Source organism: Antedon bifida, chromosome 8 (genome assembly GCF_963402885.1).
Source record: "Antedon bifida chromosome 8, ecAntBifi1.1, whole genome shotgun sequence".
Taxonomy (NCBI): domain Eukaryota; kingdom Metazoa; phylum Echinodermata; class Crinoidea; order Comatulida; family Antedonidae; genus Antedon; species Antedon bifida.
The window spans coordinates 1241987-1269524 of NC_136233.1; the positions used below are offsets into that span (position 1 = coordinate 1241987).

At 34.7% G+C, this 27538-nt stretch overlaps 1 protein-coding gene across 1 annotated transcript in view; it reads right to left on the reverse strand.

Moving 5' to 3' along the window:
• The window catches only part of LOC144850484 (uncharacterized), a 44799-nt gene that overhangs the window by 9459 nt on the left and 7802 nt on the right, over positions 1-27538 (reverse strand). Inside the window, exons 17-76 of the mRNA XM_078707764.1 lie at positions 27335-27511; positions 27044-27139; positions 26763-26938; positions 26358-26502; positions 25912-26052; positions 25524-25646; positions 24971-25183; positions 24565-24714; positions 23804-23865; positions 23258-23477; positions 22842-22995; positions 22535-22692; positions 22225-22407; positions 21828-22037; positions 21511-21646; positions 21198-21341; positions 20906-21057; positions 20219-20411; positions 19760-19962; positions 19306-19426; positions 18782-18967; positions 18390-18564; positions 17978-18086; positions 17501-17644; positions 17197-17326; positions 16612-16941; positions 16119-16346; positions 15671-15925; positions 15010-15212; positions 14313-14467; positions 13940-14051; positions 13476-13589; positions 13011-13313; positions 12636-12806; positions 12226-12354; positions 11704-11864; positions 11385-11511; positions 11014-11222; positions 10542-10629; positions 10235-10401; positions 9878-10049; positions 9498-9539; positions 9078-9317; positions 8698-8940; positions 8185-8390; positions 7679-7845; positions 7187-7337; positions 6797-6953; positions 6399-6503; positions 5989-6163; positions 5505-5739; positions 5133-5247; positions 4818-4943; positions 4432-4651; positions 3832-4029; positions 3479-3730; positions 2883-3033; positions 850-998; positions 365-621; positions 55-159 (exon numbers count right to left, since the gene is read on the reverse strand). Coding sequence (XP_078563890.1) covers positions 55-159; positions 365-621; positions 850-998; positions 2883-3033; positions 3479-3730; positions 3832-4029; positions 4432-4651; positions 4818-4943; positions 5133-5247; positions 5505-5739; positions 5989-6163; positions 6399-6503; positions 6797-6953; positions 7187-7337; positions 7679-7845; positions 8185-8390; positions 8698-8940; positions 9078-9317; positions 9498-9539; positions 9878-10049; positions 10235-10401; positions 10542-10629; positions 11014-11222; positions 11385-11511; positions 11704-11864; positions 12226-12354; positions 12636-12806; positions 13011-13313; positions 13476-13589; positions 13940-14051; positions 14313-14467; positions 15010-15212; positions 15671-15925; positions 16119-16346; positions 16612-16941; positions 17197-17326; positions 17501-17644; positions 17978-18086; positions 18390-18564; positions 18782-18967; positions 19306-19426; positions 19760-19962; positions 20219-20411; positions 20906-21057; positions 21198-21341; positions 21511-21646; positions 21828-22037; positions 22225-22407; positions 22535-22692; positions 22842-22995; positions 23258-23477; positions 23804-23865; positions 24565-24714; positions 24971-25183; positions 25524-25646; positions 25912-26052; positions 26358-26502; positions 26763-26938; positions 27044-27139; positions 27335-27511 — 10119 coding nt within the window. The remainder of the gene's footprint in view (positions 1-54; positions 160-364; positions 622-849; positions 999-2882; positions 3034-3478; positions 3731-3831; positions 4030-4431; positions 4652-4817; positions 4944-5132; positions 5248-5504; positions 5740-5988; positions 6164-6398; positions 6504-6796; positions 6954-7186; positions 7338-7678; positions 7846-8184; positions 8391-8697; positions 8941-9077; positions 9318-9497; positions 9540-9877; positions 10050-10234; positions 10402-10541; positions 10630-11013; positions 11223-11384; positions 11512-11703; positions 11865-12225; positions 12355-12635; positions 12807-13010; positions 13314-13475; positions 13590-13939; positions 14052-14312; positions 14468-15009; positions 15213-15670; positions 15926-16118; positions 16347-16611; positions 16942-17196; positions 17327-17500; positions 17645-17977; positions 18087-18389; positions 18565-18781; positions 18968-19305; positions 19427-19759; positions 19963-20218; positions 20412-20905; positions 21058-21197; positions 21342-21510; positions 21647-21827; positions 22038-22224; positions 22408-22534; positions 22693-22841; positions 22996-23257; positions 23478-23803; positions 23866-24564; positions 24715-24970; positions 25184-25523; positions 25647-25911; positions 26053-26357; positions 26503-26762; positions 26939-27043; positions 27140-27334; positions 27512-27538) is intronic.

Consider the following 27538-nt stretch of genomic DNA (forward strand, 5'->3'; position numbering starts at 1 on the left):
GACTACAAAATTTTATAGTATAACCTGCAAGAATAACTAGCATTTTCTACTGACCTCTTCTTTGGCGTCGACAATCAGAAACACTCTCTTGGCGTGCGCCTTATCATCGTGTCCACTACCCTCATTCTCTAGAACGTTCAACAGCTCCGATTCTAATACCTAATCATACAAAAACATAACAAAATCGTCACACATGTACATATTTAATTACTGGTTTAATGTAAAGAATTGTATACAGATGATTCCTCTCTACTTTTACAAGTCATTTTAAAATGTATTCTTAATTTGTTACTTATTTATTTACTATTTTATATTATGTTAAAGGAAGAAAATATGTTCTTTAGAATTGAATTGTCTTGCTTACCTGCAGTGTGTCTCTATGCTGTTGAATTGTCTTCAACACACGCTTTCTCTCTGTATACAGGTGAGGCATGACACGTTCAAATGTCCGTGATAGCAGCTCGTACTGCAGAGTCTCTGGTGTGCTGTTGTAGTTTATGATGGTAGTTGTGGAAGCAACTCTTGGACCAAACTTTGCTCGGCTATTAGCGGTTGCCAGGTGTAAGCTGAATTTGTTACTGCATAGCAACCGTCGTCCTGAATACTTGATTAGTCGTGCTTCTGTTTAAAAACAAAATAGATTTTTAATATCTTGCGGCATTTTTAAGTTAGTCAGTAGCAGTCTACACTATCAAACTAATTTGACAAAAAAAGTGTGATGTGGCCAAATATGGTAGTGATATGCTCAAATATGGTATTGATATGACATCATGTCCATATATGGGCACATCACATTTTTTTGTCACATAAAGTTTGATAGTGTAGACAGCTATAGATTAAAAAAATTACCTTCAAGCTGTCCTTTCTGACTTCCATGGTTAGCATGGTGAATCAGAGGGGTTACCATACTATCCAAGTTCTCTTCACAGTTCATCAATAGGAGTGGCATCCCTGTCAAGATAGTTTTCTCAATTTGAACGATGATAGATGGATCAAACCTTTAGAAAGAGTAAACAAACGAATAATTACAGAAAACATTTTTTAGTAAAATTAGCATTAACTATGAATGGTAAATACAAAATACTTTTTGTACACAAACAAACAAATCTAAAATGTTGGATGAAAAACCTATAAACACATGTCAAAATATTAAATATAGATATATGTTTTGTCTGGCTTATTTGAAGAAATCTGCAATATGGTAAAGCAATACACATTAAACATAAGCAAATACAACACATTTTAGCCAATTATATTTTACTTCATCTTAACAAAAATAAGCACACATTGTACACACATGTACAGAGATTCTATACATATGTAATGACATAGACTTACGCAAGTTTATTTTCCATTCGGCTGCATGATTGAAAAGCAAATCAAGTTGAGAAAAAAAATATTTGAGGTTGGTGAACTTCATGAAATTCTGTTACATTTTCAATGTTTTATTTAAATGCTATCAATTTACAATTATCGATATTAATGTAATATAATGTATTTTTAGTCACTATAGGCATATTTATTAGTAGTTAGGTTTATTTGTGTGTACAATTATTTGTACAATTGTACTTTATATTGTGTGTTACATACATCTTATTACAGTACAATATACATTGTGTAATACAGGTAGTGCGCTTAAGATCCACAATATACTTAATTAAAATTTGTTATGACATTTTAACAGAGTGCATGTACAACACAATGTTGACATATTTCACAGATGTTTTACCAATTGTTATGTTACCGTACTTGTTTGTGTTATATTTTGTGCAATATACAATATAAGGTGACGTGGACACATCTTACATATATCTTATATATGAAGATAATAAAAAACTATGTGATAGTTAGAGTTATGTGTATACTTATTACAGTAGTACTGTACTGATACAATAATTACTAATTAAATTAGGTATCAAGTTAGGTAATAATTATTAATACTGGACATTTTTGTAGATGAAAATAAAAACACAATGAAACATAAATGTAGTCCTCTGCAAACCAAACAGACATCAACAAACAAATAAATAAAATGTTTTATACAATGTGTATGAAACCACTGCAAGTCATGTAAATTGTTGAATAATTCTGGGTAACACACAAATTTGATCTTACAACTGAAATGTTTCTTTGGAATAAAGACGAACTTGTTGGTGGCGCCTGTGTAAGCAAATAAATGTGCTTAACAATGAAATACTAGCACTTTCAAATACATAAACAGTCTCATAGAGCTGGGTGGTCATTGGCATGTAGCCTAAACCCAGTTTAAGTTCTGTCATTTAAGTTTAATGTTTTATTTAGACATTTTCTCCTACACCATAATTATTATTATTTATTTATTCTGGGTCGGAGACCCCTTCAGTCAAAGACTGGTCTCCCAGAGGGCCCAGTTCTGGGAGACCCAGTTATGATCAGTGGCTGTGAGTGAACTAGTATACCGGGGTAACCCCCTACTTGTCTCGAAAGGTATACTAGTTTCTTTAAACTTAAAAAATCTTAACCACGCGGCCACTCACTCACTCGCTCTCTCTCTCTCTTTCTTAAAAACCACCAAACACTAGTATAAATGCTAAATCAGTATAAGCAACTTCACACAGGGTGTTATGATCCTTGTAGGATTAAAAGCTGATAAATAATATGACACTTAGTTTTGTTGCAGTGAAATGAAAATGAAATACATACCATCTGTACATCCAGTAACAATTAATGCAAGAAAAAGAAACAAAAAATATAATATGTAAAAATAAAACAAATGAAAAAAAAACACCTTTCAGTCTTTCATTTATATAGATAATTATGTATAGAAATTTGTATGCTTCTATATATATATCATTAAACATAATTAATAATAATTAACTATCTATTATAACATGAACATCTACCTTGTTTGCATATCAACTGTGCATAACCTTTGACCCCTCAGTTTGCTTCTCACCCATTGGATACCAGTCATGTTTGGGTCAACGAGGAAGGGAGGTCGTTGCCATGATGATTCCTCAATTGCTGCGTTTTCAATTTGTTGTAAACTGAGCCCTGAAAATAATAGAAAAATTAAAATAGAGAGACCTCAGCTAACACACACACACAATGAGTACTGTAAAATTTGGAAGTTTTCGTTTGCTGAACTATGTTATACCAAAAATGAGAAAGAAAAAAGGAGCATTTTTGTGTTAAATATTCAATAGCAAAACGCTATCATTTCATTGTTAATAGGAAATTGAATTCTATAACAACACTTGGTCACCCATAAAGCTCTGTCTACACTATCAAACTTTATGTAACAAAAACATTTGATGTGCCTATATATGGACAAGATGATGTCATATCACTATCATACTTGGGCACATCACACTTTTTTTGTCAAACTAGTTTGATAGTGTAGACAGAGCTTTAGGATTCCCTTGGTTTTTAATTTCTGTCTATCTTAACAAAGAATTTATCACAGGGAAGATTGCAAAAAAGACCACTAAAACCATACCTTTAGTTATCCAATCTTGTAAGGTGTTCTCACCAACCAGCAGCTTAACAAGTGAGTGTATATAATAAGAGTAATCAGTTGGTGATATCTGAGGCACTGTGTCAGTGGAATAAGCAAACTGGCTCTCAGCTTCCATCATCTTATCCTCATGAGCAATGAAGGTGGATTTTTCATCCTCTTCCTCTTCTTTGTTATTATCTTTGTCATCATCTGTCTTCTCCTTCTCTTCATCTTTCTTTTCAGTATCATCATCTGTCAATAAACATTTAATAAATAATTGTTTATTATTTGTTTGATCCAATATCTCTTCCATATAATAAAAAATAATTTTTTATAATCTGTTCAAACAGTACCTGTTTCTGTCTTTAACTCATTATCACCGCCATTATCAGGTTGCCGTGGAGTCACATCATCTTTGATGACCTCTGACCTGCCATCATCATCAGTTCCAGATTCAAATTCATGCTTTTCTGTGATTCTGTTGTCTGGTGTTGAACTCATTTCAGTGGTGGCTCGTGACCTCGTGTCAATGGCCCAATCAACGACCCATCCTATATACATAACAAAAAGTTTGTCAAATGTTTTCAATACAATAAAAACTTGTAAAATGTAACCCCTTTGCTTGACATGCATACATCCTTGGCATCAGACCATTTAGGTTTTCATGGAAATTCAAGCCTCTTAAGCTCTGTCTACACAAAAAAATGTGATGTGCCCATATATGAACATGCTGATGTCATATAACTACCATATTTGAGCATATAACTACCATAATTTGGGCATATCACTACCATATTTGGGCACATTGCACTTTTTTTTGTCAAACTAGTTCTGGACGTGAATAAATGTTCTTTGAATTGAATTGAATTGAATAGTGTAGACAGAGCTTTAGAGGAAAGACAGATACAAATACTTGAACATTTCTCAACAACAAATACACAGTAACCAGTTACCTTTCATAGGATCAATGGAGTCAATGACCAATGGCACACCTCGTTCTTTTAAGCACACTGGCCAGTGAAGCGTTAACATTGTGTGGCGGATGTTGAAGTCATACGGGCCTAAGTAGGTTACAAAGGCTGCAGCTAGAGAGACACTGCCAGGGCTTGCCATGATTCGTTGAGGTAGAGACTGGCAGATCTGAACACAGTGTTCATGCTCTGTTGCAAGGGCCTAGAAAAAGTTTTTAAAAATTCTTACAGATCTATATAAAAAAGCATCTTAGCAATTAAAGCTTGGTTCTCATTAGTACCTCCATATTATCACAAACAACCTGGACACCTTAAAGCAATACTTACTCTGTTTGAGTAGAATAGTAAACATATTATACAGTACTTACTTTTCTGAACTTGTCAGCAGTCTCTAGCTGCCTGGTCATTGTTCTGGACATGGTCTCTTGGTCATTTTTGTCAACAGTAGCTTCTTCAAAAGAACTTGCAAGGTCAGCAAGTCTCTCCTCTAATGCCTGTAAAAAACATCATTATACATTTTTAGTCTGTTTTAATTGCCTTAAATCATCAGTCAAGAGCCACCTACTGTATGTTTGGCTAAAATTTCTTTGGTAAGTTCGTTTCATGTTAAGTTTTCAATCTCTGTAATTGGAAAACCTTCCCCACAATAAAATGGAATAATTTATCAATAACTATGTACATACTCTGCGTTTGTTTTCCAATGTCATCAACTTGTGTTCGGCAATCTCAACTTCTTTCGTCGTTTCTTCCACTTTTTGATGAAGTGGCTTCACTCTGGATATCATTAAGCGGTGATATCTAAAACACAAAAGATTCACAGTGAAAGAGGAGGAAAGATGATATTTCAGTTGGTATCAACATTTTTCATGATCTAAAGGAGATTACTCAACAATAGTTGAAGTTCGGCAACGTTATTCACGACATCGCCTAAACTCTTCGGTGTCAATCAAGGACTTACGAAAGTTGGAAAAGCTGTTGAAAAATTCTGTAAAAGCAGCAGCTGATATAAATTACTTAAAAAGTTGTAAATGTAATGATAAGAATTTAGTAATCACCTTACAACTCCTCTGACCCATCGACAGAGTGAAGCTGCAGCGGAGCTGCTTGTCTTTCTCTGCATATTCTGAGGTTGGAAGGAAGCCTTCTTCAGGTATGGTTCCACAAGAGTTAGGGTTGTCTCTGGTAGCTCTGTGTCATCAAAGCTGGCTAGCTCCTCGAGGAATCTCTCTAAGTTGGCCATCTGACGTTTGGCTCCTTTGCTCCAAGTTAAATCAGATGATGGGTTTTTCACTTTGGGAAAATAAATTAGGTAAAATGTTGATATAATATTGACAATTGATCATTCATTTAAAACACTTTTGATGCACAGAAAGCAAGAACAGCTGCGTAAAAGTAAGTGGGCGTATGCCCAAATCAGAACAGCTGCTTAAGGGTGAGTGGGCTTATGACCAAGTCAGAACAGCTGCTTAAAGGTGAGTGGGCTTATGCCAAAGTCAGAACGGGCCTTAAAGTGAGTGGCTACCCTAAGTCAGTACTTACATATCATAATGATAGAACCCATGAGATCTTCTATATCAACATCTGGCTTCTGCATTGCTCTCAGCTCTTGTAAGCTGTTGATATCAATGTTCTCTACTATCTTCTTAGTGTCTGCTACCACAGCTACTGTCTTATACACTGCTCTCTCATGAGCTAGAGAGTATTGAGGCAAGGCCTACAAGAAAATGAATACATAGTATAAGATAGTATAATGTAGTACATATATGATGCACATAGGTTACTGGTCTCAATGCATATGTCAACTTCAGTTATCGACAACAGCTAACCAAACAAGAACAAGAGGTAGTAGGTAATTAGTGCTCATTTTACTTGTCAGTGGCAATATTTACAGCAATGTATAGTGCTATATAGTATGTGTCACAATATATAATACTATAAAAACAACTGACCTGTTTAAGTTTATCAATCTTATCCATCTGTTTCATGACAGTTTTTACTTGTTGTTCAGTGATTGCAGTGTCCTGACCAATTTGACTCAAAAGTTTAACAGTACCCTGTGAATAAAGATATAACAACTTGTAATATTACGTGAAGCTATTGAGGTCTTTTTTTTTGTAATTTCAACCACCTTTAAAAAGGGTAACCCTTCCAGTTTAGACAAGTGGGTTGACTTCTTCTTCTTTCTTTGGCTGCTCGTCACATCAAATCACCTTGTTGGAACCAGTGTTTTGGTGTTAGCCGGTAGATCTCTTGCAATACAGTATTAAAGTTGATGGCTTAAAACCACTTTTAGTCAAGTTTTTTACTTCCTACTTTTTTAATAATGTAATAAAAAATAAATACTAACATCTTTTCGTTCTTCCAGTACGACCAGTTCATGTTCTAGTTGTTTCTTGAGCCTGGTAGCCAGCTTGTTCTCTCTGTTGATGTACTGCAGTGCTGTCGTCACTGTCTCATGTTCTGTTTCAATATGTCTCTTACGTTCAAACATCATACTCACAAAGCTAATATAAAAACAAAAAAATACATATTATTATATAAGGTTTATCGCAAATAGCTTAAATTCGCGAGGAACGTCGTTGCACAATGTATGAGGGAAGGGTTTAGGAGCAAACGTCATGACGTATACATACAAACAACAAATCACATGCGTACGAGTCGTGACGTTTTCTCCCAAACCCTTCCCACCATGCATCACGAAAGCTATTTGCGAAAAACCTTATTAGAAATTTCTTACCATTCTATGAATTTCTCAAATGTTGTATTGGTCAAATGATTGTGTTGGCCAGCATTTGTTTCTTTACCATCAAGTTGTCTAATTGCCAAATGCATTGATGCCAACAAATGGGCGAGGTTCTCACGTTGAATGCTGGTAACAACCTCAAACTCTGTAGAATTACACACAACAAAATCAGTTTTGTAAAACAAATTGCCAAATAATGGATGGATAAACTACTTTATAATTTATCGTGCTTATAAACTTAGGCTTAGTAGGGTGTGAAGTTTAAAGATTTGTGAGTTACAACCCTGGCACTAGGTTAAAATTGAACCCTGGACCTTAGGATTGGAAGGCAAGTAGCATGTTAAACACCAAGCTTCAATACCAAGCTTATCAAACCTTTAGTTGCAAAACAAAAGTTTGCTAGTGTAGACTAGGCCTAACTTTAATTAATTTAATTTTATTTATATTATCATAAAAAGACTAGCAAATAAAAATAAAGTTTGATACCTTTAAGATGAAATGTAGCGTGGTCAACAAGGTCCTCTCTGCTCCAATGCTGGAACCAGTGGCAGTTGAGGTTTGCAGTAAGAGCTGGATATTCCCGACAACGCCTCTGAAAGTCTGATCCACTTGTTGATGACACCAGCACAACACGGACATTATTGCGAACAGTCCTATAAATGCATAAATATTTTGTTGAAATTGTGCTAGAGAATGGAGCGATGTAAATGGTTTCTCTGCTTTTCTTCCTTTTTTTGTTTTTTCTTTAGGATATTTTATGGATCATTTATGTGTGTAAAGCGTTTAGAAACATTGTATTAGGTGCTAAGACTACCATTATTATTAATATTATATTAATGATTAGCTGGTGACAAAAGGTTAAATAAACAGCTTTTGCTTTTCTATACAAGTGCAAAATTAATTATATAAATAATAAGGATAAATAATAAGGATAAACAAATATAAACAATGAATGAAATAAATGAATTGGTTATTTAAAAAAAGGTTCTCACTTCAGGAAAAAGTCCCATGCAGTATCTCTTGTGTACGTCAACCCTGCAGCTGTGACGTCCGTTCTGATTGAGTTGATGATTGATGTTTGCTCCTCAGAGGTGAATAGATGTGTGATGGCGCCTGTTACAACAAACTCACCAATGTACACAAGGAAATCCTCATCTAGGAGCTCTTCCTCTGTTAGCAGTAACAGAACTTTCTCACCCTATAAAGTATAAACCAAATTTTATTTTTAATGTACAGGAATAAGTAATGTAGGCTATACCAACCAGTCTATGATGGATTAAGGTAACCATATACTAAGGTGACTAAAATTGTTTCAGTATAGTGAATTTCAAATTAATGCATATAGCAAAGCAAAGCAAAGCAGACAATTGTAAATGTTACTACAAAATTAGTATTAAATTTTCTTTTATTTATTTCAGTGAAACATAAAAATGGAGCTATCATCATTATCATTAAAGGGCATGTCTCCCTAACTCTGAAAAAAAATTAAAAAGCAATTTCATTACCTTAACTCCAGCTCGAGTGTAAGCAGTCACTAGATCAGCTTTGAACTGACTTAGTTTGTAAGACTTGGTAGAAGCTACTGGTGACGGATTCACCTCAAAGATTATAAAGCCACATAGATGAGCTGCAAGGCGTGGGAATAGGTCACCAATTCCTGGATTGCCTTCCACCACCAAGAGGGCGTGGCCAACCTCATGAGGGGACTGAATGGTCCGGGCCAATCGGCATACACGTTCAATTGTCTCCTGCAAATAACAATTAGAAATTAACAAATATGTTATGGTGACAAGACTCTTATCTGGACTGTTCCATTTTCTTTTTAGGGCGTAAACTTCAGACTTCACTGCAAGAGTAAAATATGAGAAGAAATGTTTCTACTCACTCGATATAAAGCAAGTTTAATACGTGGATGTCCCTTGTTGTATTCCTCTACAGCGTCTTGAGTAAGCAAGCGAACTTGATCTACGTTGTAACACGGCTTGTACTGATCAGTCTTTTCGTCGTCTGCTACCATACTGCTCGTTGTTGACGATACCTTGTATCCACCTGCTGTTACTATACCACTGTCTTGTTCAACTAGGTTGCTGAATAATGGCTGTTTCAGGTCGATAACTAGCTTTAGCTAAGAAAAAAAAAGACAGAAGAAAAATTAATGTAAATAATACATTTGCGTATACATTACATACAATTGGCATTTACTGAAATGTGCATGGTGATTAATAAAAAAAAACCAAATATTGTACTTGTTGTCAGTATAAACATTTTGTAATATTTTATCATTAGAATGACAAACATTTCATACCATTTTGCCTCTGACATCCGTTGGTAACTGCTTTTCTTGCTCCTTTCATAGTAAAAGGTATTAAAAGCAATATGTTAGCATAACACATCAAATAGACAACTACAAAAGTATAGCTTAAAAGAGAATTTGCTAAAAGCATTGTCTTGCAATGCAATTATTATCAACTAGTAGACAAAAAACTATAAAACAAAATTGTCTATCACTACTACTACTACTACTTATCTCGACATTGGTATGATAAGGGAATTAAAAAAACCACTACCACATTTACTACCAAGATTTAGTTTAAGACTAAAGAGCACAACACACACAAAATGTAAGCATAAATTCTATTGGCAACTATTTAGCATAAACAACGGCATTTGTAGAATTTCACTTACGAATTCTTCACTTGTGAATTCCTTTTTAGCGGCTGTGACAAAGACTTGTTGGTAGCGTTCAACATCTACAGCACTAACAAGTCTTTTGCTGTAAACCCACTCACACTCATGGCGCCAGATTAGAAGAAGGGTTTGAAGGTCGGCGCCAGGTCTTAGGGAAAGACAGATGTTCCTAACAGAGAGAGATTTAAATCATTATCATAATCAAAATCATTATTATCAATATCATGGTTCTTGCCATCATGAGAAGAGGGTCAAGATTAGAGATACCACTAAACAGAGAATCATTAAACTTCAACTTCCAGAACATAAAAAAATAAAATAATATTATATACTAAAATTATATAAATTACTTACTTAAACACTCTTGTTAGTTCTCGGACATTAAACATATAATGGCATCGTTCGGCAGTGGTCAAGAACATTGACCTCATGCGACCCTGTACTTCTAGAGTTACATTGACCATCATTGACATCAGTTCCTTCATCTTCTCTTCTTCTTTGTCCACAAGATTTAACGGTCGCTAAAACAAATCATAATGGATAATTGCAGAATATTCTCTCATCAGAGTTTACTACCTAGTATCAAGTTAGTGATAGTAATCACTTTCCACCAATACTTTGTCAAACTAGTTTTATAGTGTAGACAGAGCTTTAGACTTACCTTATCTTTTGAGGTCAATGATGACGTTGAAGGAGTGCAGAAGTGAGTGTTAAGTAGAGTGGTGTAAATGGTGTGTAGTTCATCATCCCTTATAAAAAGAAAAGGTAGATAAATGAAAGAGCCTTGTTTTTATATATATTGCCAAGGATAACCATAAGTGAATTCATTCACATCCTTCTTAAAGGTGGCAATCCTGTTCATAAGACAAACATATACAAGATGCTCTACATAAACAAAGTCTTATTACAAGTCTTTGGGAGTGGAGTTGCAATTTGTCATTAGAAAAAATCCAGACATATAACAGGATTTGAACCCAGGACCCTTGGATTGGGAGTCAAGCATCATAGCCACTAAGCCACAACTCCACTCAAACTTGATTGAATCTTTTACAGATTTTGCCTAATGTAAGAATCTGAACAATTTTCTTCATTATAATAATAGTTCATTCTTATATATTATAGTTTTTGCTCACCTTGGGTATGGCATTGAAAACATTCCAAAGTGGCGTAGAAGTCGAGGGCTCAGCGGTGGCATGCTTGCAGGAGTGTTGGGGTTCAATGTAGTCAGGTAGGTCACATTCTTAACCTCTCGTAAAACTTGTAGATCAGGCTCATAAACTCCGCCAGAGTCCATGTGTTGACGTATCATCTCACATGCTGACTGGGAACCACTTGAATTCACCTGTTATTATTAAGATTTTATAAATTGAATAATATAGGAACACATTGAATTTTTAAAACAACCATATAACCTAATAGAGCACTACAAAAAGCTTTTAAATTTTCAATAAGAATGTAGTTGCCCCAAAACTCAATTGGCCTAAAGTTAAGTATCCACCATTACATTGGCAAGGTTCAAGTCATCAACAAGACACATGAGCTTTTTGTTTCCTTTCGGTACGTATGTTCGTCCGTGCTTCCATTCCAGTTTCTCTTCAAGACGCTGCCATAACACTCGGCTTGTTGTGAATCTATTATTAACAAAACCAATTTAAAATAACCTTTTTCAATCTATTTAAATGATAAATAGTATTTAAAATTTAATAAATATATTTATTTTAATATATATATTTAAATATTATAAACATTATTTATTTTTTATTTCATCACATACACAAATAAAATAGTAAGTTATGAAATATTTTGTAAATATTCTTTCCTACCTGTTACTGGTGACATTCAAAGCAAGGACTTCAGCTACTTCCCCAGAACACACGGTCTTCATGCGATCTTGGAAGATAAGTGTCTTACCACAACCAGGTTCTCCAGCCAACATCACTGGCTTGCCATTGTCAGACAACAAGCCCATGATGTAAGAAAGTTGCTATAAATAAAAATATTATTGTTAATAAATTATAGAAATATTAAGTAGGTAATAAATATTAAAAATAGTAAAACAAGACATCACTTAGAAAAAATGTGTCAACGTTTATTCATTATATGTAATATAAAAAATCAAAGTTTGTGTCCAACAAACTACATAAAGCTCTGTTTACACTGTCAAACTAGTTTGACAAAAAAAGTGTGATGTGCCCAAATATGGTAGTGATGTGCCTAAATATGGTAGTGATATGACATCATCATGTCCATATAGGGGCACATCATATTTTTTGTCACATAAAGTTTGATAGTGTAGATAATAACACTTTCAGAATCACTGTGCTGTATTTTACTGATAAACTCACCTCATATGTTTTTGTTCGTACAAATGCATCTGCTGGTATACCATCATGGGGAGGCATGCTATAAGGTGGAATAGCCTCGTTCCATTCTATAAAGCTCTGTGTATCTCCATCTACAAAGTAATCCCATACCTTGGTAGACAAGAGAACAACAAAATACAGATGTGATCAATTTGTTATTTACTTAAAGTAATTAATATGTTGTGCCTTACAGTCCTGTTTGATTTGACTACAGAATAAAACAGTAGTTTTTGACAAAAACAGTACATTTTGTGTCTTTTAGATTACTGTTCGATTTTAAAGATTGTCTGAGAAATTATCTTGAGCAACAACGAAAAACAAATTAATTTATTTATTCTACTTTTAAGTAATACAGTACAAAACTAAGTATTCAAAACTTTATTGTTACATACCTCACCCTCATCTGGATACTGAATGTATTGTTGGAATGTAGAGCGCCACCAAGTACTGAACATTGTACGAGACTTATCGTCGAGTGTTCCTCCAAACGCCCAGATTGCAGCAAAGTTGAAGTAGTTCTCATATTGTAACTCACTTAGCTGAGAATTTTGGGCCACTAATACCTATTTTTTTGGAAAATAAAAAAAAATTCCATTGAATTATATTTTAAAAATATAGAATTAAATCTTCATTGTAAACAATATAGTAGTAGTACACAAAACAGAGGATTTTTAAAAAAGAAATTTAATAAGAAAGAAAATTTCCAAATTTGCTAATTTTTACATAAGTATTCACAAAATTAAGTTAAATATGCATTGCTTATTCACCTCCAGTAAGTTACAGAATGTCATAACCATGTTCATGTCACCAACATCAATCATCCGTTTTAACTTTGGTTGCGCGTTCAACTTCCCACCTGGAATGAGCGCAGGCCTGGTAGCTTCTGACATGTATTCTATGACAGGACCAAGGTATCGATCAGCAAGGGTGTACAGGAGTTTCTGGTCACCCTCACACTGGTTCTGGATCCAACGATGCAGGTAAAGTCGCCAGCTCACGTCTGACTTGTCCATGGAGAGAAGACCAATTCGAGAAAGGACTGCTGGACTAACATGAGTCAAAGATTCCAACTGTAGACAGAAAATCATTTGGTTAAAATGTTATTATTACCCAAGTTGGGTTAAGATTGAGTCAAGTTTGAAGGTTTGGTTTATTCCCTAGAACAAATCTGTGGTGGAATTGAAGGAAATTAACATAAGAAGTAACATAACACAACCTGATTACTAACTTACCTCCCACAAGATACGGACGTGGTGAGGGATGTGTATTCTCTCATTGTTAGCCAACACCAATGAACCATCATTGTGAAAGATCGAACCAAACACCTCCATCTGACTGGCATCAACCTGTATAAAAACAATACAAAATGCTTATGTTTTAAGTTATTTTTCACAGCAAAAGTGTAGTATTAACTATTAAAGTGTATAACTACAGTAGAAACACTTCTTCATATTAAAGAACTTTCTTTTTAGAGAACTTTCCTGTGAGATAAAAATGGGCAAAGCTCTGTCTACACTATCAAACTTTATGTGACAAAAAAATGTGATGTGGCCATATATGGACATGATGATGTCATATCACTACCATATTTGGGCATATCACTACCATATTTGGGCACATCACACTTTTTTTTCTAGTTTGTTAAGGGACACATAGTTGGGTCTGTACTGTGTTGTAGGATGAGCGTACAACTTACCTGTCCATCAAGATGAATAAGCTTAATTTGTGGCTTGTTGTTGACAAAGTCCACATCACACACCAAACAGTGTTTTCTAAACAATGTGCTGAATAAACCATCACTCCATTCACTAAATATAATTTAAAAGAAACATTAAAAATTGTTTTTTTTTTAGCTGATTATTTTAAGTGAAAAGGTGTTAAAACTTTATGTTTTTGCCTTCACTATTGATACTTTCTTTAATTGTTTATCTTTATTTAAATCCAAAATTAAGAAACGTTTGTAATTTGTAGATGTTCTTTTGTCTTGTGTTTTATGAATTCCATTGTAAATGGCGGGCTCCCAATGTTGATTGTGAATTGAAATAAAATAAATAAATAAATTTTCTCACCCTTTGTTATCATAAAAGCCAAGAAATTCCTGAGGTTCAACAGCCTGTGAGTAGAGTCGTTGAACACTGACTACATGGCCTAGCCCACGTTGACTACCAATCAATGTCTTTATGCACTCACTCTTACCACAACCAGCAGGCCCAACCACAGCAACCTGTCAATCAAATAAGTGTCAATCATATCTTAGAAATCCAATTACCATGTTCAGTCATGCATTAAATAGACCTATCTATACTAATTAAACATTATTTCTGGTAAAATCTGGTAATCATACAATTTGCATAGAATATAGAAAGAATATTGGGGTGCATGACACATTTATCTTACTGGAGTAGCTACATTTTGTTTACTCTTTAAGGCCAATTTACACAGACGAGTGATAACGGTAATAAAAATATAAAATCTATGTTATTCCTTATGACCATTTACACAAAGCATGGCGCGGACAGGTGGTTTTTGCTGAGGATAGATACATATTCTATGTGGAACAAGCTATGCGGTTGTTTTCCGCTTACCATCACCGCTCATCTTTTTTTGGGGGTAATCACACATTGTATTGCAACAAACTAAAATCATACGTTATTGAAATAAAAACAACTGTAGTTACTGTATTATTACAGTAGTATAATTTAGACACGATAATACATGATGATAAATATTGATACAGAAACCGTAAAAAAGTAAACTATATCTTACTGTTTGATGCGTTTCCATAAGTTGAGCTAGCTGAGCTACTCTAGCTTGGAATGCAGTGCCTGGTAGTAGGCCTAGACTGTGTGTAGCTACAGCTATAGCAGCATCTAGATTATCAAGAGGCTGGGTCTCTTGTGAGCTTACATTGGGAACTTGTTTGCCATCTGACTGCAGACTTACAACAGCTGTATTAAACTCTAAAGTATCTAATGATATAGAAAAACAATGTAACTAACACTGTAATGAGTAGGCCTACTTTGTACAGAGTTTGAAGATTAAGGTAGCTCTGTCTACACTATCAAAAAAATGTGAGGTGCCCATATATGGTCATGATGATGCCATATCACTATCTTTTTGGGCATCAATACCATATTTGGGCACAACAGACTTTTTTTTGTCAAACTAGTTTGATAATGTAGACAGGGCTGTACACTATAATGAGTACTGAGTTTGAATATTAGGCTCAGTCTATATTCGTATCATACAAATATCGATAGTGTGAAAACAATTACAAAGATCAGAAAATTAGGTTTGGTATGCTGTAGCACATTTCTAATAATTATAGAGAACTATATGGTAGTACATACATACAAAAACCCATGACTAATGAGTGGTAGCAGAAGAGGGCATAAAATGAAATTGAAAATAACTAGAATGCACACACCATTATCTTGTGATGCTCCTTCAAATGTCATCGCAACCTTAACAGAAGGGAAGAGATCCTCAACCAGTGTGATAAACATCTCTGCATCACTGCCATGAAGGCGTGGCATAAACATATCCCGTAGAGCCAGCACCAATGCTTCTGGTTCATCTGTTATGTACTCATCTGGTATAGTAATTACTACATTGGAATCGGGGTTCGAATCAATGGCTGGTTCCTCGTTGGTTTCGTCATCTTCATTTACAGTGTCCAGTTCTTAATATAAAAAAGTAAAAAGTGTATTAAAAAAATACTACTGTTTTCTCACCTTTTTGGTTTGAGAAAGAATATGTAGGTTTTCTTTTGTACTTGAAATGAAAATAAGATATTACTTGTGTACAGTATTTTTAGTGATATTTAGCTGTTAGTAAGTCATTTTGAAATGGTCTATAACGTGTAGGCCACTTACCAGGAACTGTAACGTTCTGTATTTTCTGTGTTAGCATGTCATCTAAGATGGCACCAGCTTGATTGATGACGTTTCGTAGGTTTTGAATACTCCAGCCGTGAGACGTCTCGTGGGGGTCGCTTCCAATCTTTATCTTGTCTGCGTTACGCACCTCACCTGGGATCATCTTGTTGTACATTTCACGTAATGTTAGAAGCTTCTTGGCTAATTCAGTAGCCCTTACAAAACCTGTAATAACAGATAATTTTATAAAAAAATATAATCCATATTTCTATATAAAATGTTTTAGCATCATAGTTGAGATTCAAGATCTTATGTGATGTGCCCATATATGGACATGATGTCATATTACTACCATATTTGGGTATATCACTACCATATTTGGGCACATCACACTTTTTTTGTCAAACTAGTTTAATAGTGTAGACAGAGCTTTAGTTGAGTTAAACAAATAAATTAAAGAATGAATGAATGTATGTAGAGTATACAGTACCTTGGCTAAGAAGTAAAACTTCAACAGCAATTCCAAAGTCGGGGTTTTGAATAGACACTGTACGGAACGACGTCACAAGTGAGGGCGGTAGCTGAGCAACAGAGGAGTTCAATATAAGTCTTTTCTCTGCGGCACTTGTCGTCAAATCCAGAGCGCTGTCCATGGTAGCAAAGCATGCGCCAACTGAATTCAAACCAACTTCTTCACTGAATATAGCAAGGCTTGACTTGCCTGCTCTCTTTGCATCGAGGTACTGGGTGAGGAACTGAGTGAAAATGCTCAGCACATTTGGTAAAATATGATTCAGGTTGTTGAAACAAACCCAGCATCCTACAGAAACAAACAAAAATGTTGACTTTTCGATCAAATAAAATTATCTATAGAGTCTGAAAATGTTATAGTGTGAAAATAAGAGAAACCAGAGAACTATACTGTTACTCAACTCTGTTCTTGCAGGAATAAAAAACATGTCATAGTTTAAAGCACAATTCTTGTACTGTATCACAGCAATGACATGTCTGCCTGCGACTCAACTAAAAAAATAATTTTTTTACTACGAAATGTTCATGTAATAATAATATCTACCTGTACTGGCTAGGCCTTTGAACACATCAGCTAAAAGGATTGAGTCCATAGATTTGGAACAGTTAAACAGATAAAGTGGCTGGCCAAGAGTTTTAGCTAAATCATGTATAACCTCAATGCGACTATTCCACTAAGAAAAAAAAAATAAAAATCACTTCTACAATAATATATATCTTATCAAATTAAAATCACGTATACAATAATTTTGTCTTGTTGCAATAAATTTACCCAGATTTATTGTTATGTTTTCAATAAAAGCGAATTCGGAATAAATAAATAAATAGGTAAAAACAAGTGAGCTTACATTATTGCCAACGCCCATTATTCCCATTTGTGCCTTGATAGCTTGGATGAGGCCAACATAAGCTGTCTCTGTCACAGGTGTTTGTACAAGTCTACATGTTGAACCCATGTATTCAAACCCATACTCAAACTCATTTGCTAAACTCTACAATGAGAAACAGATTTAAAGTAATAAAAAGACATGTATACAATAGTACATACTGTACTAATGAGTATTCTAATATTCACATCAAATGCACACATTTTTTTTTCTTTTAAAATTATTATTTTGTATCGTAAATAATGAATTATATTTAATAATTTTTAAATATTGTACTGTACTTTTCTATCTACTTTTTTTACGTATTTTAACCTGTTTTATCTGCTGCAGTGTATTAACAAATATTCTATGATTTATTTTTATATGAATTAGACCAATAAAGATGAATTAAATTTAACTGACTAAATAAAGTCATCATTTGTCTAAGAGTGTGCTTACCTTGACAGTAAGTGTGGCGTTGTCTGGTGTCCAGCTGTATCTTAACTGAGCCTGCCATTCAAAGCTTTCTGTGAAGCCAGTCTCACCAGAGGCTTGCCGTTCCTCAAATCTTTATCAAGACAACACATTGATATTAAATACAGGTGTCCTCACAAATCATTTTGGAAGCAGGGGCTAAGTAGTAGCGTCTCTAGTTTAAAGCATTACAATATAAGGGCTAGATATATTGTGTGTTCATTTCTATGAAAAATGTTTTCATCTGGTTATATTAACTATCTGTATATTATAATTCTTTACGTACGTATTTATGAATGGTTTAACGTAAAGAATTATATACAGATATAGTGTGTTCAGCTAAGTGACATAGAAAGTTGTAGGATCATGTACAATATTAGAGGTAACTTTTGTTTACCTTTTTAATACCTCTCGCTGGTTAGCAAGAAGAGCAATAAGGTTACTAATCTTTTGAATTTGTCCAGGAAACAGCATCAGTTTAAGTTCCGCTTGATCAACTCGTTCTTCTACGACCACTTTGTGATGTCGTCTTTCAGGTGGTAGAGTTACCTTCATTGTATTCACTGACGCACCTGAGCAAAATAAAAGAAAAATTGTACCAAACTGGTTGCACCTCTGAAGCTCTGTCTACACTATCAAACTTTATGTGACAAAAAAATTATGTGCTCAAATATGGACATGATATCATATCACAACCATATTTGGGCACATCACACTTTTTTTGTCAAACTAGTTTGATAGTGTAGACAGAGCTTTAGTACTAATATCTTTTCTGCATGTGTATTATACCTTCTTCGTCGTCTTCTGCTACCCCATCTAGTTGTGCTGATCTCTCACTAGCTAAGTCCATCACAGGTCCTTGGTCATTCAGAGACCAGTTAGAAGCCTTCAGTGACTGCACACTGCTGTGATGAGCACTCATGCGGCTGCCAGCGTTATCTGATGCACTGCTCGCACGCTGCAGTTGCTTTTCAGCTGAAAAGAATATACAAATATTAACAACAAGCAGACCAAACGCTGAAAACGTTGAACTTACAAAAATACAATTGGGATAAAAAATAGAGACTATATATAGATAATTATAAATATATATTATTATTATAAAAAAAACTATAGGTATGTCTGATAAAGAAAAATTGACATAAAAAGTCATTCCAACTGGGATTTAAACATTGTAATAATAATAATCTGTGTGGTGGTGATTGATGAAATGCATGTACAAAAGTAATTAATGCAAAAGCAGAGCAATATATATACATAGATAAATATGGACACCTTGGTGTAGAAAAACAACAAAATTGACTAAATGTTACCTTCTTTATTCAGTAATTCCCTCCTTCTCCTAATCCTTGCTTTTCTTTCTTCTTCGTGTTCAATTCCTTTCATCATCACAACAGCTGCTAATATACTCTGATCCACTTTCGCAATTGCTTCCTATTTAAACAAAAACTTACTATATTATGTAAAATGTTATAAAATAATAAAGTAACACTCCTAATAAATGAAAGAGTTTGAAGACTTTTCTGATGTGAAACACATGAATAAGTTTTGAAAGAATGCGTTTTGAATCCTGTGTAAAGCTTTGTCTACACTATCAAACTTTATGTGACAAACAAATGTGATGTGCCCATATATGGACATGATGATGTCATATCACTACCATATTTAGGCACATCACACTTTTTTTGTCGAACTAGTTTGAAAGTGTAGACAGAGCTTTATTTGAGATTTAGGTAATGTGTTTAAAATTACATATAATATTTTTACCTTAATAGCTTCTTTGTCGCCGCCATCCACGGCCTTCAGACATTTCTCAACCTGGTCTGTAATCTGAATTTGAGTGGCAAGGTGAACGACCTCTGCAGCATTGTCCAACATCCAAGATCTACTGGACGTCTCTGTACTCTCAATGGCTTCAGGTTTTTCATTACGGCTATCGGCACGGCTACCAGAACGGCTGATTTGAGCACCTGCCAAAAGCAAGGTAAGTAAATTTCTTTAGATAGATAAGGATTACTTAAGTATTTTAACCTCATTCAAATCAATTTTTAATTCAATTTAATTCTTTATTTATTTCCAAATACACCACCCACGTACATGATTTAAGATTCAACTTATGAGGATAAAAAAGGGCGTGCATTTAAGTCTAAAATGCTAATCAGAATATATCCCGGACCAAAATTTGCAGCAAAATAATTAGCTCCTTAGCAAAATTAGTATATCTACCTTTATTATCATCTTTGAGTACTGTAACTCTTCTAGCTCCAGCACTATGAATATCTCGTTTGACCTTCTTGACCCCAGTGACCTCCGCTGCTTGGTGGTTGAGAGCCGATTCCAACTGCTGTTGTAAGCTAGCTTTGATGGTTGGTATAAGAACAGCTAACCAGTTCTCAATTGGTCCATCACATACAACCATCTATAAAAATAGCAAACAATTTAAAACATTTCAAGAAGTAAATGAAAAAATGAAATATCATTTCTGCAAGAGGCAGGAAAGTGCAAAACCTAAGCTATGTTAAACAATTATTTTAAAAGCTGTGAAAAAAGGTAGTAAACTGAAGCCATGTTTAAGAGCTCAACAGTAAGGGGGAAATGGCTGTGGTCATGTTCCAAAGTGAGTTAAGATTTGTCAAAACAATATAGACTATCTGATAACTCAACAACATTCCCCTGACTGTCTAAAGCCTTTTCTACACTATCAAACTTTATGTGGCAAAAAAAAATGTGATGTACCCATATCTGGACATGATGATGTCATATCAGTACCATATAAGTGCATATCACTACCATATTTGGGCCAACTAGTTTGATAGTGTAGACATAGCTTAAGAGGTCAAGGCATTTGGAGCTTCCAGATAATATGGTGCTTCTATCCAATGTCCAAACAGAATTATAGACCCCATTTAATACCTGTTTAAGAGGAAGTTTCTCTCCCATGTTGCTGAGCACACCTGTAACTTGAAACTGGGCCTCAAGATCTTCTGGCGCTTCTTCAAACTCTAGTCGACCCATGTTTTCAAACAACTTAGGCAAGTAAAGATTTGCCATATTCAAGTCATAACCTAGAAAATAAAAAATATTAATACATACTCTATTCAGCCATAGAAAATGCATAGTTTACAAAAGTATTCATTTGCATAAACTAGGTCTTCATATTTAGGAGTAGATTCATAAATAGTTCTGTAGAATAAAAACACCTTACCATTGCAAACAATGTGAAGAACATCTTCCATGGATAGGAAATAAAATCGAGGAAACTTCTGACGCCTCTTCTCAAGATGATTTAGCAGAGATTTACGGCAGAGTTCTAAATGGTGATCCATCTTCTCAAGTAATGATAATATTCCTGCCAAACAAATATAGAAAAATGAAAAATGCTTGGCACCTCAAATGCAAATGAGCCAACGACTCTTTTTTGCCAACTACCAATTGTTATGGTTGACAATTACTACAGATAAAAAGAACACTTCATGACTTTCATTCATAAAAGAGTTTAATTCAAAATGCAAGAATACCTTTTCTCTGACAGCACTGTAGTACATTTGGGTTACGTTCTGTGGCTCTCATTAGAAGCCTAAACTCTCTGTTAGCTGAACCAAATAATCCTGCTTCATGGCTCAAGGATGTCTTTATATCCAAACCACTAAACACCTATAAAATAATAAGTTAAATTTGAATAAAAAAATAACTGTATTGTATGAGACTTTGCAATGGTGCTGTTTGAGAGTCAAAATAAGTCGAACTGAACTCCAGGGATTGGTTAACAAGAACAACTAATAATAATATTATTAATTAATATTCATACACGACACCATGAATATTCATAGCCTACCTCTTCAAGCTCCACCCATTTTACTTGCACTTCTAGCCATATTGTCAGAACTGCCTCAATAGTTTGCAGTCTTTTCTGCCATTTAAGAACTTCGTCAAGAAATGAACCCGCTGCACTGCTGCTCTGCATCCCCTGCAGGGCTACTTGATGCGACTCTAGCTCCTCAAATATTGGGTCAACATCAGAAAGTAGATTTAACACTCCAGAATCCTGATTAAAATATAAGAATATGTATATATGAGAACATTTAATCAAAGGCTAATTTATTTATTATTTCAACAATATTTTACAAGGGTGGTCCATCCAGCCGAAACTAATCACATATAAGATATACAGTACTTCTTTTAAAAGACTGTATTTTATTGACACAAATGGCTGATTCAATAAAAATTCTTACCTCGCCTAGATTGAGAAGCGAGGCTGGTAGCGATGACACACTAGCTCGCCTCAACCTTGCTCCTCCTGTACCCATGGTCTGGCTTGACATTCGACTGGGAGCTCGCCGGCCTAGAATCAAGCTCCGGGCTCCATCTCGCATTGTACCGGCATCAGACTCTGAATACTGGCTCTTAGTGTCATCCTAAAAAAAGAGAATTTAATTATAATAAAGTATACATTATCCTGTATATTATTAAACAAATTTTTTGGAAAACATCTGACTGCAAGATTTATTGGTTTATATGAAACAAAACCTCAATTTGACTCACATCTTTTTCGACACGATCAGCGACAGCGGAAGTACGAACATGTGTCTTCAAATCAAAGATCTTACTCAACCAGATCTCTTCATATGTTTTGAGGGCACTTTCTATTGAGACGTCTTTCACAGCGCGATACACAATAGCTCTAACCTCATCCACATGATCTGAAATGAAACAACAATTTACAACATATAACTTCCTTCTGTTGTATATTCTGATTTTTTTGTTTAAGTGGAAATAAATTTAGTAGCAGTTGGAGAAGAAGTTGGAAGTTACTACTGTTTGTTTGCTAATACAATAAATAAGTTTTTACTTTGCAGTCCAAGTTGTAGAAGTTGACCAAGTGTCATTCTCTTGAGACTCTCATTGTCAATCTGCAAGATGCCACCTGTCACCCTCACCAGTTGTTTCCAGTGCCGAGTCCTCATGGCTTGATTACTAAGATCATCAATAAGAGGTAGACAAGCCTACAAGAAACAATCAACAATTTATTTTATTATTTTCTTTATTACTAAAGCTCTGTCTACACTATCAAACTAGTTTGACAAAAAAGTGTGATATGCCTAAATATGGTAGTGACATGCTCAAATTTGGTAGTGATATGACATCATCATGTCCATATACAGGCACATTTTTTTGCAAAATAATGTTTGATAGTGTAGACAGAGCTTAAGATTAAGATTTGTGATATCCCACAAAACATAAAAATGTTTTCTGTTCAAAACGTACCTGAATGACAAGAATAGACTCCTGCATATGTAGATAAACATCCCATGTCTGGACATCCTCTGGAAGTGACCGCACCATAGTCAATTGGTCATTTGTTGCATCTCTTAGATACTTTGTGTTCATTTTCTGCCAACTCTCTTGCTTCCATTGCTCTTGCTGGTCGTCGACCTCTTGAACCGTCTCCCATACTTGCTGGAGATTACGCAGCTCATGACGACATCTGAAATGAAAGAAATCCACAAGTTTTACAAATGGCACCAACAGAAATAAAAGTTTATTATCTTTTAATACAAGTTAAATTAATACAGGTACTGGTTCAGGTAACCGTCAACATAGAGACATCAAGTTTAGATTAATGCTACTTTTAAGTGCACACAATATATTTTTGTTTTTTGAGAGTGACATACTACATGATATTTAATTTGTTACCAACAATCAAATTGTAACAGCAGTAGTCCCTGCTTAGACTGACTTAAATAAATGTTTAGACTTAAGTAAGTGTTTAGACTTAAGTAAGTGCTTAAATCAATAGTTGATAATACTTACTCTGGAAGGATTGAAAAGTTCACCACAGCAGTCTCTAGCAGCTCTTGTAGTTCAATTAAATCCTGAAATTAGATTGAAAATAAATAAACCAGACTTGCACATTCAATGAAGTAAATGCGTGATCTAAAGCTCTGTCTACACTATCAAACTAGTTTGACAAAGTGTGATGTGATCAAATATGGTAGACATATGCCTAAATATGGTAGTGATATGACATCATTATGTCTATGGGCACATAAAGTTTGATAGTGTAGACAGAGCTTAATGTGCATTCAAATTTAAGCTTGAACATAGAACTAATAATATAGAGTATCTAATATTACACAGACTTTTTAAAACAATAATAATATAATATATATTTGAATAAATTACTAGTGTTATGGTATCACATACTAGTACTGATAACTGTAAGAAAAATGCAAGCTTTGCCTTTTATAGAACATACACAATAATGTGATATAATGTAGTGCATTGTCATATATATATTCTGTATATTGCTTAAAGCATACTTTGTACAAAAGAAAGCAGAGAAACCAACAAATAATAATGCTATTAAATGTTATATTTATTCTTACCACGAGGAGAAGGAAAAACTAGGAGCTATGAGGTGGCAAAAAAATGAATCAATTAAGAAAAAAACGTTAATAACGTTTGTAGTAATTCAATGACATAATCTTAAAATATAACCTTTTCTCAATTACTTTCTCAAGACTATACTCAAAACAAGGTATGCACAGTAATTATTCAAATATGCAAATTACCTGAGCTTCATTTTCCAACTTGTCCAGGTGTTCAAAGAACCTACTGATAATTCCAAAGGCGTTCTCCATTCCACATTCTCTGGAGTAAACATCAGATGTCCTTAAAGATCGGCTCAACTCTTCTACACGCTCTCCAAACGCAGCCAAATCCTAACAGGTAAAAATGATTTTAATTTAACTAGTATATCGAGAATAATTAATACAATCCTTTGAAGGATGAGGCAGTGACTAGTAAGCAGCAAGGCCAAGCAATTTGTCTGGTTTACTGGAAAGTCTGGTATTCGGAATGTGTTTTTAATGGTAAAAATGAATTTGGGATATTTTGGGCATTTTGGTAGAGTTTCTGGTTTTGGGAGAGTTTCTCGTTTTCAGCAAGTCCGGTATTGGTAGATTTGACTGTACAAACCTTCGTGATCCTAGCTGATTCCTCTTGGATCCTAGGACCCAATCGCTGCTTAGCTAATGACACCTTAGTTTTAAGATTATTCCAGCGACTGGGAGCACCTTCAAAGAGTTTCTGAGTGGTATGTGGCAGGGTGTGACCGTACTTCTTTATCAACAAGACAGTCCGATTCATCGCTGTGAATTTACCATCCATCTCTTGTTGTTTAGCAGAAACCTAAACAAAAAACAAAAACACTCATATTGAAGGGATAATGTCAAGACTTTAAAATTAGAAATAGAATTTAAAGCACATGTTTGGCGGTCGAGGGTCAAAAATCAATTATTTGTTCTACAATGGAACTTGAAGCTTATTCATAAATGAGGTATTACTAAAGCTCTGTCCACACTATCAAACTAGTTTGAAAAAAAAGTGTGATGTGCCCAAATATTGTAGTGATATGACATCATCATGTCTGTATATGGGCACATCACATTGTCACATTTTGATAGTGTAGACAGAGCTTAATGCGTGGTTGCCTTTATCTCAGTGAAGATAACAATGAATGTATACTCACTTTATTAAACAACCTCATCATTTTCATAAAAGAAGCCGTGTCTCTTTCTTCACCTGTGATGCTCTCAATCTCTGGCTCAGTTCTTTTAAGGAAATCATCTAAATCCTGAAGCATATCTGTTACCTGCCATTGTAAAATGGAGAGGGAATTGTGTTTAGTTAGACAAAGTTAGTTTACAGAATTTGGTAGTTTAAGTCAATACTCTAAGTACACAGTTTGGAATAGAATCTATTTGTAACAAAAGTATTGTGCAAATAGCTTGATTTCGCGAGAATTTGGGAGCAATATTGCCACACAGGCATAAGCCATATCTCCCAGTGGTGCCTATTTCCTCTAATAACTTTATTTCTATATAATGGTTTTTAATAAATGTATAAAAAGTCTTTACTTGATCCGATAGATATTTGATGAACGTCCACATCCACCTGTTTGTGTAAGTTGTTAACACTTGTTTGATTGGGGTCATGTCAACTCGTAGCCAGCCCACATCTGTGTAGTCCATTATGTTACCAATCTCATCTCGTGATCGCTGTAAAATTTAAATTTGTTATCTAAAGCATGGTTCTCACTAGAATGCAACGCTACGATGTATCGATGCATTGCATATTCACAAGTGGGAACTAACGACACAACAGTGCTGCAAACATCGCTATGGGAAATAAATCAATTTCATGCAACAACGCAAGGCAACGTTGGTTGTGTTGCGCTGCGTCGCTAGTGCGAACCACACTTTAAGGAAACCTGTCCATTCTTTGTTAATGTGAGACTATTCTACCAGTAACTAGTAAGCCATAAATGGAATAAGAGTACAAAACAAGAAAACAAAATAAATACCCTGTAAACATCAATTTCTGCATCAAACATGTCAAGAGATGGCACGTTGACATTATCATCTGATGAGTCTTTTGGTGTCAGAAATGACTTCTCCGCAGTCCCCATCAATCCTGCTCTACCAATGCTATTAGAGGCTGAACTGGCTCTATCAAAGGAAATGGGTCAAAGGTTAAATAATGAGAACTTGCCAATTATTCACAAGAATTCTGAAATGTATTCATGTATGCTATTATCTAGTCTAGTGCTATACTGCAGATGTCCCCTACAGGCTGAGACATCCCATCGAAAGCAATTGAGTTCGCTGTAGGAGTACCCAGGGTCTAGTATGTGTGATGTGTTATTGTTTGTTTTGTAAAATCCGGAATAAATTGAATTGAATATACTAGTAGTACTGTAGTAACTTACCTTCCACTACGAGCAGACTTTGCAGATCTAGCGGAAGCCACTGACCGCATGAGGGCACTCTTATCTGGTGATCCTGTTGGCGTGGGACTTAAACGTCCATACAGAAACTCGTCAAATGTTTCACTTATATCTTGCATCCAGAGGAATGTGTAGTTTTTAAACAGCTCCAACAGTTTCTATCACAAAAACATCATAAACATTTTAAATTTATAGAAAGAAAAATATATAATACTTTTAATTGGAAATGAAACTATAGTACAAATTTTATCAAATTTGAATACCTTGCAATCAAAGCTGTTTTCTCTCACTAATATGGTTATATCATCTGACAGTTTCAGTACTTCTTCATCTAATGAAATATAATCTTGGTAACCTCCCTGGAAAAAACCAATACACTTTCTTAAATTCACCAGTAGCAAAAAAACAATACTTCTGAAATTGACTGTTGCAGCTTAACACTAACATCAATGTTACCAGATACTACACTAGTATCATTAAATAATTTTTATTATACTTTGCACTATACAGTATTAATTAAATGTAGAAAGGAAATCAAGATGTGATTGCCATACCTCAGCTTCTGGACTAAGCATGGGTACTAACAAGCCACGAGATTTGTACATGTCAAGCCATCGTTCAACCTCTTCTTCCACGCATGTAACAGCTGTGTTGTAATCTAATGGTGGCGTGAATGACACAGCGTTTTCTATCAGTTCCAAGCGGATTGTGAGAATTGGAATTGAATCCTCCTGAAAGATAAAGCATTATAAAACTTA